This window comes from Megalopta genalis, chromosome 7, assembly GCF_051020955.1.
Source record: "Megalopta genalis isolate 19385.01 chromosome 7, iyMegGena1_principal, whole genome shotgun sequence".
NCBI classification, from domain to species: Eukaryota; Metazoa; Arthropoda; class Insecta; order Hymenoptera; family Halictidae; genus Megalopta; species Megalopta genalis.
Window position 1 is genome coordinate 21,590,677 of NC_135019.1, and position 15,433 is coordinate 21,606,109.

Sequence of the window (15,433 nt, forward strand, 5' to 3'; positions counted from 1 at the left end):
TAATGCAATTAATCAAGAAACATTTTACGTACTACATAAAAATAATAAAAACGTACCATTTCAGCTAGTTTATTATTCTAAATTAGTATTTTATTAATTTCTCATCAACCAAAATAATGTTCTATTTCGTTGTTGTTAGTGCACAACCATTGAAGATCATATAGGCATACAATAATTATAAATTTTTATTTTCTTCTAGCAAATTATGAACTACAACGAAATTTGAATCATTGCAACCGAAAAATAAATCGTTTTGCAAGGGGTTGAATTCATTTAAATCATTTAAAATCATTTATTTCAAAAATCATTTCATCACAACTCATTGATTAGGTGAACATTCTGATAAGTAGATTCTTTTAGTAAGACGTTGAAAATGAAAAAAAAAGAGCGAGATTTATAGCCTGAAAATGTGAGCTGAAGTATCACACAAAGGTGACAAACTGCTCAAATATGTCGGTTTGTTCCCGAAATTTCAATTATATTGGATTCCCCGACAATATCGTCCGTACGTCTCGGACACCCGACCGAGACCGCCTGACTTCGTCCGACCCGAACCGATCACTTGGACGTTCGAGATAAGATAGCCCGCAAGCTTCTACCTTCGTCTGATCGTAGTTCAGAATTATAACGTTCATGCGGTAGACGCGCCACGCCGCTGTGTGGGACACCCACGCATGCGCCGTCTGCCCCCACTCCTTACGTAACTTATTTTCATGTATACGCTGGTCGAAACTCCTATACAGCGTAGTGGGGAGCACAATGGATGTTCCTATCCCTTTGTATTATACCTCTGCGTGACGACTCGTTCCTAGTTCAGAATTATAATGTATACCCGTTACGGCGCCCACTCTGCTGTACGAGAGTACCGGCTCGGCGCGTCACGTGACCTATCCGCACTTCTTCTATATGAAATCTATGTTATTCACTTCATTTTAAAGTGCTCTGGGAATTGTATCAACCGTCATACTAACCATCCTGTATAATATTTTACAGAACTAATCTACGTAAACCAAGCTATTTTTGATATTGTATAACTTTAGTGAACACACATTCTTTAAATCTTTAAAAATAACAAAGGTAACTATAAGATGATCAAACTTAGCGATCCAGTCTGTACAATGAGCGCGTAATTTAACGATATTTTTATTTTCTTTCCTCGTATTTATAGTAGTGTAATCAATAACGCCTATACGTAGATGAAATCTTGTATTAAAAATGATGAAGGATTCAATTCGTTTAATTATTTTATTTGTTGTATGTCCTGCAACTAACATCATTGTATGATTATATATTAAAGTAATACAAATTAATCAATAAAAGCCTTTCGAACTAAAAGTTGTTTTTATGTTGTGTGGAGCTTGTATTTTTTAAATAGAAAAGCAAGGCTCATTTCCTGAAATAGAACGCACGCGACCTTTAGCAGCTCATTAATGATGTTATAATTTTAAAACCACTACACTCATTCGAAGTTTTATTTGTAAGTATATAACATACAGGGTGAATCATGAACCGTGATCAATTTAGATTACTTTGTTTGTTAACAGGTCGATCGAAAATTTGTTTATCAAGCATACCACAATTCGGATTTTTAACTTTGAGACGATTGTAATTAATTTTTACACCATCCTGTTTTATTTTTAAGAAATTTTCAAGGTCACTTTGATTTTTTTGTGTAAGTAAACCTTTCATTTTTTATATTTATATTTATGTTTATAAAAATTTCTAATGATACCTAACGAATTTATTTTAATATGCGCTCGAAGATACCTACGTGTAAACAAATTATATATTTATTTATAAATAATTCCAGGTGACTTTGAAAACTCTTGGCAAAAATGGAGTTGACAAAAAATTTACTACAATCATTTCACAGCTCTTTTTGAATCGTGCTACGCTTGATAAACAAATTTTCGATCGACCTGCTAATAACAGAGCAGTTTAAATTGATCACATTATGTGGTTCGCCCTGTATATCTTTTAAATTTATGTATATTAAGCAAAACTTTCCTGATTGAAATAAAAAAAAGAATTAATACATTCCGACAGATAGCTTCTAAGATAAAAATTGAGCCAACTTTTGTCACAATGGTCAGGAATTGCAAAATTTGAAGGTCAGCAAAATAATGACTTGCATGTAGTACAATAATTGATTATTATTAAATATTATTAATAATAATTGATTATTATTAAATATTATTAATAATAATTGATTATTATTAAATGGTCTATACAATTTTCCTGTTTACGTATGTTCAACTTATTTAATTAATTTAAATGTATTATTAATCAATAATATTCTACAACGCATTATTTAAAATAATAATTCAATCTGTATGATTAAATGTTTTAATTGCATCAATCGTTATTCTAAGAAAATCTTTGGCAGCCTCAAAGAAAAGAAAGGTATATTCTTCACAAATTAACTTTGAATTTATGTGTCATTATGTATCATTTACACAATACTTCAAGTGTGTCAAGTGTCTTAAGTGTTGCCAACTTCGAAAGTCTGTATTTATCGAGCGGCTACTGTATAAAAAGGATTCGTTTTTGGTAGTTAATCTCCTTGAATCATCTAATTTCCATAGAAAATACTTTTTTTTTTGTATCTTCAATTGTTTCCGTGATAATGAATTACACAATAACTTCGTCAGTTAAAGAAATAAAATTCAATTTTAATTAAGACCATGCTGTGTTTATAATACTCTCATATTCTACAAAGTTTATGTGAAGTTTTTGTACGTGAATTCGAAGCTGGTCGGGATTGCTATCATTCATTGAGGTAGTTATACATACAATTCTTTACATTTGCATTTAACGACAATGAATGCTTCAAATGTAGATAAAAGTAATCCTAAATTTATTAGCATATTTCTGTTTCGTTTTAGTTCCTTTTTAAAGCAGTGGTTATGATTTAGATTAATGTGCTATTAAAAAGTTACAATATTATTCGTTGTCCAGGTGACAATGTATCCTACATCAGCAAAGAATGAAGTATTATGATGGTAGAAAGAAAATCAGTAACAAGTGTGAGTAAGAACAAAAAAAAAGGGTGATTAAAAATGATTAAGTTTGTGGAAGATACCTGGGTACAAAACAAGAAAATTAGCAAATAGTGGAAAAGTATTCTTATACATTATATGATAAAGATAAGAGCATTTAGATGAAGAGAAGAAAAGGTGAGAGTTACAACTTCATGCAAGAGACAGTCGAAAAGAGAGGGTTTTGTGGACAAATAAAAGAGGAAAGGAAGCAGACGCAGGAATTATGAGTGGATGGTGAATTGAGATTAGAAACATGGTGAAATTTATGGACTTGCACAGAACTGTTCAACAGCTTGTCTGTAGGAACAGCAATTTTTAGTTCAGAGCAAACACCGATCGACGGGTTCTAGGCTCTACTCCCGAGAGCAACGATACCCCTTCCTTAGCTCCTCGTGAGACTGCCCACCAGTAACGATACGTTATTTGGCTGAAGACGGTGACAGAGATCAACTGCAGGTTACGTCGAGATTGAGTGAAATAGAATCAGCATCGCACGATCGACAAATAACAGCAATGCGTACACGTGAGAGAGGAAGGATAGCATGAAAACGTAAACACTTTGCTCTTTTCGCCGTAGCTTTGCCCTTAGCTTGTTACTTAGCCTTTGCTCACCGAGAGGCCTGTTGAACAACTCTGGACTAGCAGATAGCAGTAGGAAAAATACATGGTTCACGTATTAACGCATATTAAATTGGAAAAATAGAAGAACCTAAAAAGACGGAATAATACTACGCGATTAAGAAAATAATATGAGAAAAGCAAAAATATATTGCAGACTTGAAAATATGGAAAAAAGCGAAACGATCGTGTGAAACAGAAAAGTGCCAAAGAATCAAAGAAGATAATAGGAATTAGAAATGTGGACGTGATTAATTCTCTACAGTGAGATTTGGGTTTTCAAAGTCTGTTGCATATGCATGGAATAGCATAAAACTATTTCCAAATAACTCGCACTCGGTTCTTTTAACTTATTTTTTCAACCATTTTTCTCTTTGGTCTCGGCAAACAATAATATTCATCTTTGTTATGTGTCTGCACGAAACTAAAAACTGTTATTGTTATATTTTCAGAACGAATTAAAGCACGGGTATATTAATTATACGTGTACTTATCTATTTCGAAAGCCGTGCACACGTGAACTCGTGCATTATGAAGCAAACGGATCAATACACGGATGTGCACGTATATTTAGGTGCACGCGAAATGGGAACCTCTACTATACAGTTAACATTTTCAACAAAAAAATTGCAACAAATTTCTTCGTGTACCGTCTTGTCAAGTGATGCATTTTATACTTTGTCCCCATGTATCAGCTTCTTTGGCTAAATTTAACATAGGGTTGGACCTGGTACGATATGGTTTTTATAAAAAGTAAAATTAAGTAGCCTGTTGAATGCTTCCTCGTTGGTTTAACTTGGTTTAGAGGCATTTTACATTATGTTATTCAATTTAATGAATAACCTTTTAATCAAATAATAACCTTTTAATCAATTTTCAGCATAAAGGTTCATTCCTATCGAGTGAAAAACATATGTTTAATGATCAAACATTCACACCGGTTTTTTTTGTATTTATGTATTTCTTGTATTTATGCAATGGTTTTTTTTTGTGTTTATCGTTATAGATAAAGCCATGTATTCAAAGCATTGTTGCATCGAATTTCTTAACTACTACATCTAAGTACAGGTTAGGACATGACTACTAGCTTTTCAAACGAAATAACTTTCTTCAAATTGGTTCAAATGATTTGAATATTTTTAAGATTTTAGTCTGACTAGTTTGCTAAAAAATAAGTAAACAAATTTTTTTAGGTTACAATTGGTTAGGAAGAAATTTGTAGTACAGATATTAAGTTATCAGGATCTACAAAACGCGTTTATTAAATTTTCATTATAGGCTCAGATAAAAAGGTTGAAAAACATTATTTTTCAATTTTTGTATCATTCCAACCAACTGCAACCTAAAAAAAATTTTTTTACTTATTCTCTAGGAAACTAGTCGGACTAAAATCTCAAAAAAATTCAAATCGTTTGGACCAATCTGAAAAAAGTTATTCCGTGTGAAAAGCTGTCGACATACTTCTCGTGGCGAGTGTATGTCCAATTTGAATATTTTCATTATTTGTAATAATATAAAAAACATTTATGTACAGAACTTTAATGCTACGGATAGGGTTGTAATACATTGATGCAAATAGTTTTTATGAACTATTGTTTGTTTGTAATAGTGTTTATGAACTATTGTTAGTTTTATGAACATACTCGCTCACTAACTGTGAGCGAGTATGAACCTGTTTTTACTGTGTAAATTTTGTACACATTTGTTCATATTATAAATTCATTTATATTCAAAGTGGACATAAATAATGTGCCACACTGTAATACCTATTATTAAGAGAAGAGAAATCAGGATCATTGATAAAAGTACTTACTATATTCGAAGAATCGGCATATTCGATTTTAAGAAGATCCATCGCTCGGATCATGGATTGCATGGCCATGAAAATGTTTTGATATACGAGTTTAATGAACCCCCTCTTATCGTCATCCGAGTAGCCAGCTCCGTGGATAATTCTCATCTGTTTAATAAAAGTGGATTTGCCGGATTCACCAGTACCTGTAACAAGATATTCGCCTCATTAGTTATGGTATCGACGTAAACGAGTATTTCTGGGTCACATGTGCCGCTGATTTCTCTTAGACTTTTACTTAATCAATTCTTCCGTGTCATTTATATGCAATCTTAAGAGACTATTGTTTTCAAATGATTAGGGATATATAAAAGTTACCATCGTTTTCAGACCAACTTGCTGTATTAAAAAAATGAACGATTTGGGAAGAGGTGAATACGATTATTCCAGCCTCGCGGCTCGTTTTTATGGTCGTCGATTGTCAAGAACTATAAAAACAAGGCGCAAGGCTCGAATAATCATATCTCCTTTTTTTAAATTGTCCATTTCTTTTTTACAAGCTGAAGGACAATTGGGGAGAATTTACTGTATTCCGTATAAGGACAGCATTCAAAGACAGCGTTAACACCAGTTTCCAACAGTTAGTTACGAGTCAAAATGACCCTGCACTCATCTTCCACAACCATCGAAAATAATTTGTCTTCCGAAAGTTAACACCATTTGAGCCGTACAATACTTTTTAGTGAAAATATTTTCCACCATTAGCTATTACGTTTTGTCACCTTTCAGGTAGAAGACGGAGTCCGCGATTTAAAATATCCTTATTTTTGGAGGCAATGATGCTACCGTCACATTTTTTACTTTCTTTGGCGTCTCGAAATCGCCATCCGGAAAGTTTGTGTTGCATGGAGAAAAACAAACGGAAATTCGATGGTGCCAGATTTTGGAAATACGCCGGGTGCGATAAAACTTCCTACTATAGTTCCACAAGAGTTTCACCGTACGCATTACAAATTATTTTTGCTGTTTCAGACGCAGTTTTCTGTTGATTAAGAGATATGGTACAGACAAAACCAGTAATTTTCCATCTAAAATTTTGAAAATATGCATTTTGATAGCATTTTTTACGCTGATTCGAATTAGGAGACAATTATTTTGACAACTCACTTTTTAGTTAATAACATGTTTTTTTTTAATAAAACCAAAATCGAATCGAGAAAACTACATCCAATCTCTTCGATACCATGTACACAAACTGAAATTCAAATTTTAGCTCAAAAACTTTATCATTCGAGTTATATCAAGTTAAGTGATAATTATTAGCGATAATTATTAAATCTCACACACATTTTTCAACTACTTATAGAATTACAAAAATGCCTATGCTCTCCTCCGCACCCGTAGAAAGATTATTTAGTTATGTATGAATGATCAATCTAACAAAAACTATCAAACTTTCCGATGCAACATCCGAAAAAAGAAAGATAGAAGAAATAAATCGATGAACTATCAAAAAAACACACTTTGTATTCCATCATTTTTATTAAAATTGATTTTCTGTATAAATTCCTGCATGAATTCAGTATGAATTCCATATGAATTCTTATTCGAATAAAATCTTATTAGGATAGATTGTTATCTACATCAATTTTGATTCGATAATATCAAACATTATTCGTTAATCTTTATCTCTTATCCGTTATCCAAATACAATTTTTGTCTAACTCTGATAGCTAGATAGACGGTCATAATGACAATAATTAATTGAAATAACTCGAACAATAATAGTTTTTAATCTGAAATTTTTACTGCACTTTGTGTATATGACGTTGAAGAAAATTGGGAACGGATTTTTCAATTCGACTTTTTTACATGGAAAGAATATTTTTTATTGTCAAAAAATTATTTGGCAAAATAATTTGCGCATAATTCGAATCAGCGTGAGAAATGCTATTAAAATGTATATTTTCTATATTTATTTACTAGTAGTTATTTTCTGCCTTGGCGCCCTCCCTCAAACAGAAAGGACATGCAGTGCCCAATATGCGTCTCAAAAAGTAAATTTAAACGTACGGGACACCTTTTCCTCCCATATCTGAATCGAGCACAGCTCGACAAGTAGGAGGATAGATATAGCGAGCGAATGCGAGATAGACGAAACACGTCGAGCATCGACGGTCGAGACTCGTCATTTAAAAGAGACACCGCGACCAGCAAAAGAGAAACGAAAAAAAATTTCATTTCCAGTAATTGTCGCTTACCTTCCCAATTGTAACTACAAACACGATGTAAATCGGGTCGATTTAAGTTATTCTCGGATTAATTAATAAGCGAACTACAGAGTGTTCCAAATGTTACTCGTAATCCGGAAATGAGGGGTTCCTGAGGTCATTTGAAGTAATTTTTTACTTAACGCAAATACAATCCGTGGCATCGTTTATAGTTTAATAACGAAAAACACTGACTAATGAGAGGCGAGCTCGGTTGGCGCAAGGCGGCCAAACCAACGAGCAGACGATACCCAGTTCCGTTCATTGACTCGGCCACCTCGCGCCAGCTGATCTCGCTTTTCATTGGTCGCTGTTTTTCGTTAATAACTCGTAAACAAAACCGCGGATTGCATTTGTGCTAAGGAAAAAGTAAGTAAGTTCAATTGTATTTAGACTGTTTCTAATCACAATAATCTAAGCTATTCGCTGGTGCCACAACTACAAAAGTAAGACGGGAAATACCGAAAACGAAGTTCTCTTTCTTGCATGTGTACTTCCTTTCCAGTCATTGCATCATATTGGTGTATGTCTCTCTTCTTACCCTTCACTACAGTTATTCTCGAGATAAGGTCTCGCTAAGCTCGAGGCACTGTGATGCGAGTGGGACTGGGTCGTGTATATTTAACCGTACGTACGTACGTACAAGATAAATTTTTTTTCACCCTGTAAATATGAATTCGGTTAGCTACAAAAAACTATGTAAATATTGTTCGATGTTCCACGTCTACAAGAGTGTATACAAAATTTGATAAAAATATACATAAGTGTATCGATTGAGTAATGTCCTGTGGTAGTCATACTAGAATGACCCACCATTGGGTCACGGTGTTCTGTTAAGCTTTTATTAACTATGGTATGATTGCTCATCGATACGTGAACATCGTGACGCACCTGCGACCATGTTAATTGATTAATAAAAAGAGCTACAGACAACATGATCCACAAGTGGTCACCCCACGATAATTGATTAAAAGCCCAGCGGATTCCATAATCCACCAGTAGCCACCTTGCCATAATTAAACAGCCTTTGCCGATATCGTAACTTATCGGTGGGTCACCCTGTTGCAAGTCTTATAGAAAGCATGACCTAGCAGTAACCATCTTCCATTAATCGATACTACGTACATAATATACCAGAATGACACATGCATGCCAGTCGTGCTGGGGTTTCTAATTATTTTTCTATCGTCGATCGAAAGAGACTCGTCCTTCCGAAATATCAACTCTTCGTTTCGCTTGAACCAATTGCGGTCCAACGTCAGTTTTTGAAACAAAAGCACATGGTGTTTATCTCTATGATATGGACTTGGTATGTATGGTGTTTTAGGTGTAAAAGGTACTAGACTGCATACCACAAACATCAAACGACTTTTGTATTTACATTATATACATATTTGATAGCAAGAATAAGAAAAGCCTATGTGCACACACCCGTTTTACAAATCGATACGTCTAGTTCATTCAAAATATCCATTGTATTTACTTCAGTAACACAATGGATTTGAAGTAACTTAAGTAACTGAGTAGTGAAGTAACTAAGTAAGTTTATTTGTAGTAACTTTTTCCTTAGCGCAAATGCAATCGGCGACTTTGTTTACGAGTTACCATCGAAAAACAGTGACCAATGAGAGGTGAGATCAGTTGGCAGACGGTCATATGTTTTCATAGTCAATACTTGAACTTAGTTTGTAACATTCTTTTGAAATTTTTCTTTAGCTCAGAAACTGTAAATATGGTACCAAAGATGTCCTCAATAAGGAAGCGGAAAGCATATGTTGGAGATTTGCAGAATTTGGATATACCGAATGATCATGATAATTGTATAGTCGTTGTTAATATAACAATTGTTAAGACAAATAAAAAAATAAAAATATTACTATCTTATTTTGTATAACTTCTATAATATAAATAATCAATAAGTGTAAATGTATAATTTATACGTGTAGTTAGATTAAGTTTTAGGATTTGGTTGTAGTGTTTTCGTCTTAGTTTAAACGTCAATTTTGGTTATTAGTATATTACTCTCGTTCGTACATCATGTATTTTCTTTTGTACAAATGAGCTCTCATGCGCACACAGTTCGTATAATAAAAATAATAATAAAATAATTTTTTTCTAAACATTTATGTATTGATATCACGTAATGAAATATCGGTATATTATTATCATTATATTATTATATCACTTATTATACTATATTATAAATTTCTGTTATATAAATATATTATAATATTAAAAAAAATTTCGTCTCCGTTGGCTGCCGGCTTGGCTCAGGTCGAAATGAGGTAAAATTATATATTTTTCTGCAAAAGCTGTTAATGCAATTTTGGTTGTTATACAATTGAATGAAACCAAATTCAAAGTCAGAGGGGCGGCTTCTTTCAGCGCCATAAACCGTTAGACACAACATTCAGCCAAAAGTCACTTTTATAAACATATGACGCTAAAATTATGCTGTTGATTCGTTTAAATTTTAATGATTAAATGTACTTGCATCTCATTTTGATTTCACAACTTTTTATTGTATGTCTACCTGTTACTTTCTTCTAGACTTTTGTAATTGATAGAAAAGGGAAATTTAAATAATAAAAAACACATATATGATGTACTTGCAACTCATTTTGATTCAACTTCTTTTTGTATGCTTCCCTATTACTTTCTATCCCATTATATGAAAAAATTAGTTCATAGTAATTTTTTCTTATCGATCTTCTTTACGCACTTGACGTACTTTTGTTCACTTCTTTTATGAAGTCCTTTTAAGGGTTTGTATCGACTAGTATTGTAAATTTTAATATTTAAGGTATCACACAAATATATAAATAAAGGATATTGTTTTCTAAAGGTGAATAAAACTTGTTAACATAATTACATATTATTTATTTATTAGTAATATGTAAAATTACTTTCATCCAAATTATGACAATAATCTACATAAAATATTCATTATATCTTGGTGCAAAGAATTTGATATTATCTCTAAAATATTAATTCCTTTATATCAGTTGTTAGTTGCGCCAATTGCATCTACTTTGTGCGCAAATATCTCCCAAACAGTCTTTAATCGTGTTGAGATCAAGAGATCGAGAGTGTTCTAGAAACATTTTGATACTTTTTGTTTGCAGAAAGCTTTTCACGTATTTTGTTACTTGTACAATTACATTTTCGTATAAACTTCTTTAAAGTCATTAAACACATTATAGAGGAATGTTCTTCATCATTCGAAGAATACCCCAGCATTATGGAGACATGAAGACAAGCACCGTGACACCAATCGATGTCAATTCTGAAAGTTCCATTTGCTAATTGACTTTTCTTATCTCGAGGTTCTGTTTTATCCGAGCTCAAGGTGTTAACAGGCATGTACAGTTACTCACAAAATTGAGCGTACACCTAAATTGGCAATGATGATCAGCAGAAAAATAAACCAAAATGGACATTTTCAAATAAAACACAATATACATTTTATTTGGATTTTTCAACAGGTAACCCTTTAAAAGAAAATTTAATAAAATGAACTACTTATTTATATTTAACACCAAACGTAAAACTACTCTTATTTTTGTTATTAAATTTGAAATATTCTTCTATATTTCCTCAATCTTAAACCTTACATACTATTTATGATTAATTTATTATTATTATTTTATTATTTCCTCAACTAAATCTTACATATGATTCGCTTCTTCTCGAGATATTTGTTCTTTTCCTCTGTAAGTGGTTCATTCCATAAATCATAAAAATAACGATGGAACCAGAGTTCTGATTTTTCAAGAATAAAATATTAGGTGGGACAGAATTTTCGAAAATTTTCACTATTGATCCATGATTTTGTTTAGTTGCGTAGGGTACAAACCGAACGGGTTATTCAGTATTGCGCAAGTTTTCCACCAGATCGCATATTAATATTTACTTTACATGTGATTCATGTCGTTTCCCGTTACGAATCGACGGGCTCCCTCGAGAACACGTGGACTGAAACCGCCTAAACAACTTTGTACATATCTCCGACGCGTGCGGATCCGAAAGCTGATCAATCAAGTTGGGAACGTATTCAAGCGTCGCGTCGCGTCGGAGTTGGCCGACCTCCGACGACCTTTATCGTTCGACAATTTCCGTGCACCAATCGGCGCGTGCATCATGCTTTTCCGGGATGACAACGGAAGGATACTACCCAACCACAAACGTATCATTAGATTCTATATCTTGCAACGTTGGTTTCATCTCAAATGGTATTCAGTCGTAATTCATTTGAATTTTATGTGTGTATCATTAAAATTCTAATTGAAAGGCTAAGGTTGATCATTTCAGCGGATACTTTTGTATTGTTTTCACAAGGACATTTGTAATCAAGTATTATGATCAATGGAGCACTTCCTGGTTTACTATACTTCGTTCAACGAGAACTGGCATAAAATATAAACAGCTACTCGTGATTGTGATCGGACCACGGCCAAATCACAATTTTTGGGCCTTTTTTCCCTCGATGAGGGTCCTTTAAAATTCGTCCCTGAGCTTTTCGTCGTTTAACAGCCACTAAACTATAACCATAGCACCGATCACGTGAATGTTATGTTTACATTGCATGCCAGTTCTCGTTGAACGTAGTATGTATAGAGAGAAGTGCGGGATCCCGAAAATGTAGGGTCGGGATGGGAAAGATCTTGAAACAAGTCTTGGTTATGTCATTGATCATTGATCTCTCAATTCCATATTTTCGGACAAAACGAATATTAAAACGGTGTGCATTCGGCTTCTTGAAATTTTCAGGAATTCCGGCACTTTTGTGATCCCGAACAATTTCCGAATTCTCGAAAAAGTCCGCGATCCCGAAAATTTCATTTATTCCCAAATATTCATTTTGTCGAATATCGTCATAGTTTTCAAAGATGTGCGAGATTCCAAAAATATGGAGACGAAATGAAAAGATGAAAATTAGGTTCAAGATCAGGTTATGATCCTCGCGAATTACCGAAATTTTCGGGATCCTGCCCCGTCTCAATCAACATTGTTCCATCCTGTCCCGTACTAACCATCGGGATCCGGAAATTTTCGGGATCTCGCACACCTCTAATATGTACACGTTTATGAAACGATTTAACACGTTCAAGTGGATGAGGTTATGTATGTATATGGAGTCACAAGCAGCGTACGGAAACTTCAAAGAGGTAATGGAAATGTCAAGTACGGCTACCACGCTGCTGAATGAAACCGAGCTCAGTAGAGCTACTGATTCTTCAACTTTTATTTACGAATTTTCTTGTCACGTGGTTATCGAAAAGAGCTCTCTAGAACCATTCGGAAAATACGTACACCGTACACGTACATATGTATTGAAATCATATTACATAGGGCGTTTCAGTAAAAAATCTAGCGCTCGCTAATGATAGAAAGATATTCCAGGTTATATCTTATGAACAAACATATTTTTATGAGATCCGATAATTGTATATTAACACTTATGTGTACGGTTCAATCATTCAATCGTGTCTATAGGACAAATATCGGTGCACGTCGCACAATGTACAAAAACGTCCGAGTCGCGGACAAAATACAAGGCAATGGAATTTTTCAAAGTAACAAATATGTATTGTAACAAATATCGTTACTTAATCTTATATTCTCATCTTATATTACGACGCGTCCCTACAGTGGCTCACTCTATTCACTACATTCGCTCAGCGTTTGAACTAAATGATTTTTTTCATTTGTCTTGCTTCATATTTTTTGCCCTAACAACTTTTATTAACAGTATTAACAATATACAGATAGAATATACAGTCTTTTCTTTTTATACGCCAGTGTCAGGTATTAATTGCTGCTTTTCGTTTAAAATATATCACACTTAATTGTATTATTAATTATGAAAGTAAATGATTAAAGTTAAAGTATATGCATTATATCTTTAGAAAAATTATAATTTAGTCACCGAAAACTTTATTCCAATGTGCTTACGTGGAGGACAGTATTATCTGTCACATTGCAGTGCTGTATTGTTTACGTAATTCACGTCAGACTCTGCCGTACAAAGAAATAGCCAGCGCAAAATTCAACCGTACTTAAAAGGTCAATAGTTCATAGTATAAGAAATCAGAAAGTCAACGAAAAGAATCAATTGCAACATTGTAGAATCATAGTTTCAATTTTTACTGGTTCAAACGATGTAAAAGATAATGAGAACTTATTGAGCCTGCCTCAAATGTACATACTTTGAATGAGTTCTGCTTATCGAAAATGATACTTCTGTGATTAAATAATGAAAACAACGTAAGTATGATCAATTTTTTGTTCCATTTAATCCACCGACTATTGAAGTCGGTCCTGTGCTGCACTCATTTCTGACTTTCACTAATAATTCTACTAATACATATTTGCGGTTCTCCTCACACTTGTTCGCCGTGATTCCGGCACAGAAGACGAAGTTAAGAGGTGAGAAACATGATATCCATAACAATATCAAAAAAGATCTTGCGAGGTTTACCTAACCAAAAGATATCCGTGTTTTGAGTGAAATTTGTCCTGGATTTGTTACACTCATCTTCGCATGTGGTTTAAATGCAATGGATTCAGTCAACAATTATACTTCAAATATTATTTAAAAATTTGTACTAACAAGAGAGTGGTCTCAATCTAATTAACAACAATATATATGTATTCTATTAATAAGTTATTTATGTTTGCAGTGTAAACGTAATGTTATTAGACGCACCCAGTTACTGATTTGCATGTATAATCGCCGATTAAGGATAGTATACTTTGTTCAACTAGAACTGGCACAAAATATCAAAAGCTACACGCGAGCGACTCGTGATCAGGCTCGGTCGAATCAGAATTTTCAGACTTTTCTACACGTGGCTACTTTGCATGTAAGGGCACTCGAAAATCGCGTCCCTGAGCATTGTCGTCTAACAACCGCAACACCGATTACGTAAAGGTCCTGTTTACTTTTTGTGCCAATTCTTATGGAACGTAGTATAAGTTTTTAAACTTATATCACGTATAAGCAATGGAAACCAATGTTTTTCTTACGGTGAGATGAGATCGATTTTTTTATCTCATCTCATTTTGATCTCGAGAATTTGACTTTAGATTCGTCATCAACGACCCAACAAAAGTTAGCATACCAATTGTGAAAATCGTACTACGATTTCCTACTTAATCCGCTGTTCGGGCGTGTCGCACAGGTATCTAAAACGCGATACCAGATGCGCAAAATGATGACATTTTATGCATGTATTATATTTATATATATATATATATCTCGGACCGTAAGTTATATATACATATGTATTATATGCATTTTATACATGTATTATATTTATATTATATATGTATATCTCCACATGTCGCATACATGTAAGATTACAATAATACATCTAGTATATACTTTGGTATATACTTGTAGTATATAATCTTGACATAATTAGTCACTAAAGTATAATTAGCAGCTATAAATATATGTAGACATAGTTAGTCACTTCCGGAGAAGCATCTCTTGCGAAAGAAAATAATCGTATTTCTCAAACTTGCAAAAAACAGCAGAAGTTATGCAGCAAATCAAATTTATTAAAATACTTTCTCATGCTTTACACTGCTTTTACCTATTCTCTAATTTGTTTGAAACCTTTTGCGTTCATATTTACACAAGCAAACAAGTAGAAAATAATCATAAATTGGTATGAACAATACAACATATAAGAAATAAAAAACAG

The 15,433-nt window shown here is 33.4% G+C and overlaps 1 protein-coding gene across 8 annotated transcripts in view; it reads right to left on the reverse strand.

The window, feature by feature from the left end:
* Positions 1-15,433, reverse strand: part of Galphaq (G protein alpha q subunit) — a 146,870-nt gene that overhangs the window by 33,483 nt on the left and 97,954 nt on the right. For all 8 annotated transcript variants that reach the window (XM_076523782.1, XM_076523781.1, XM_033479659.2 and 5 more), the window contains exon 2: positions 5,473-5,657. In XM_076523782.1, the coding sequence (XP_076379897.1) occupies positions 5,473-5,657 (185 nt within the window). The remainder of the gene's footprint in view (positions 1-5,472; positions 5,658-15,433) is intronic.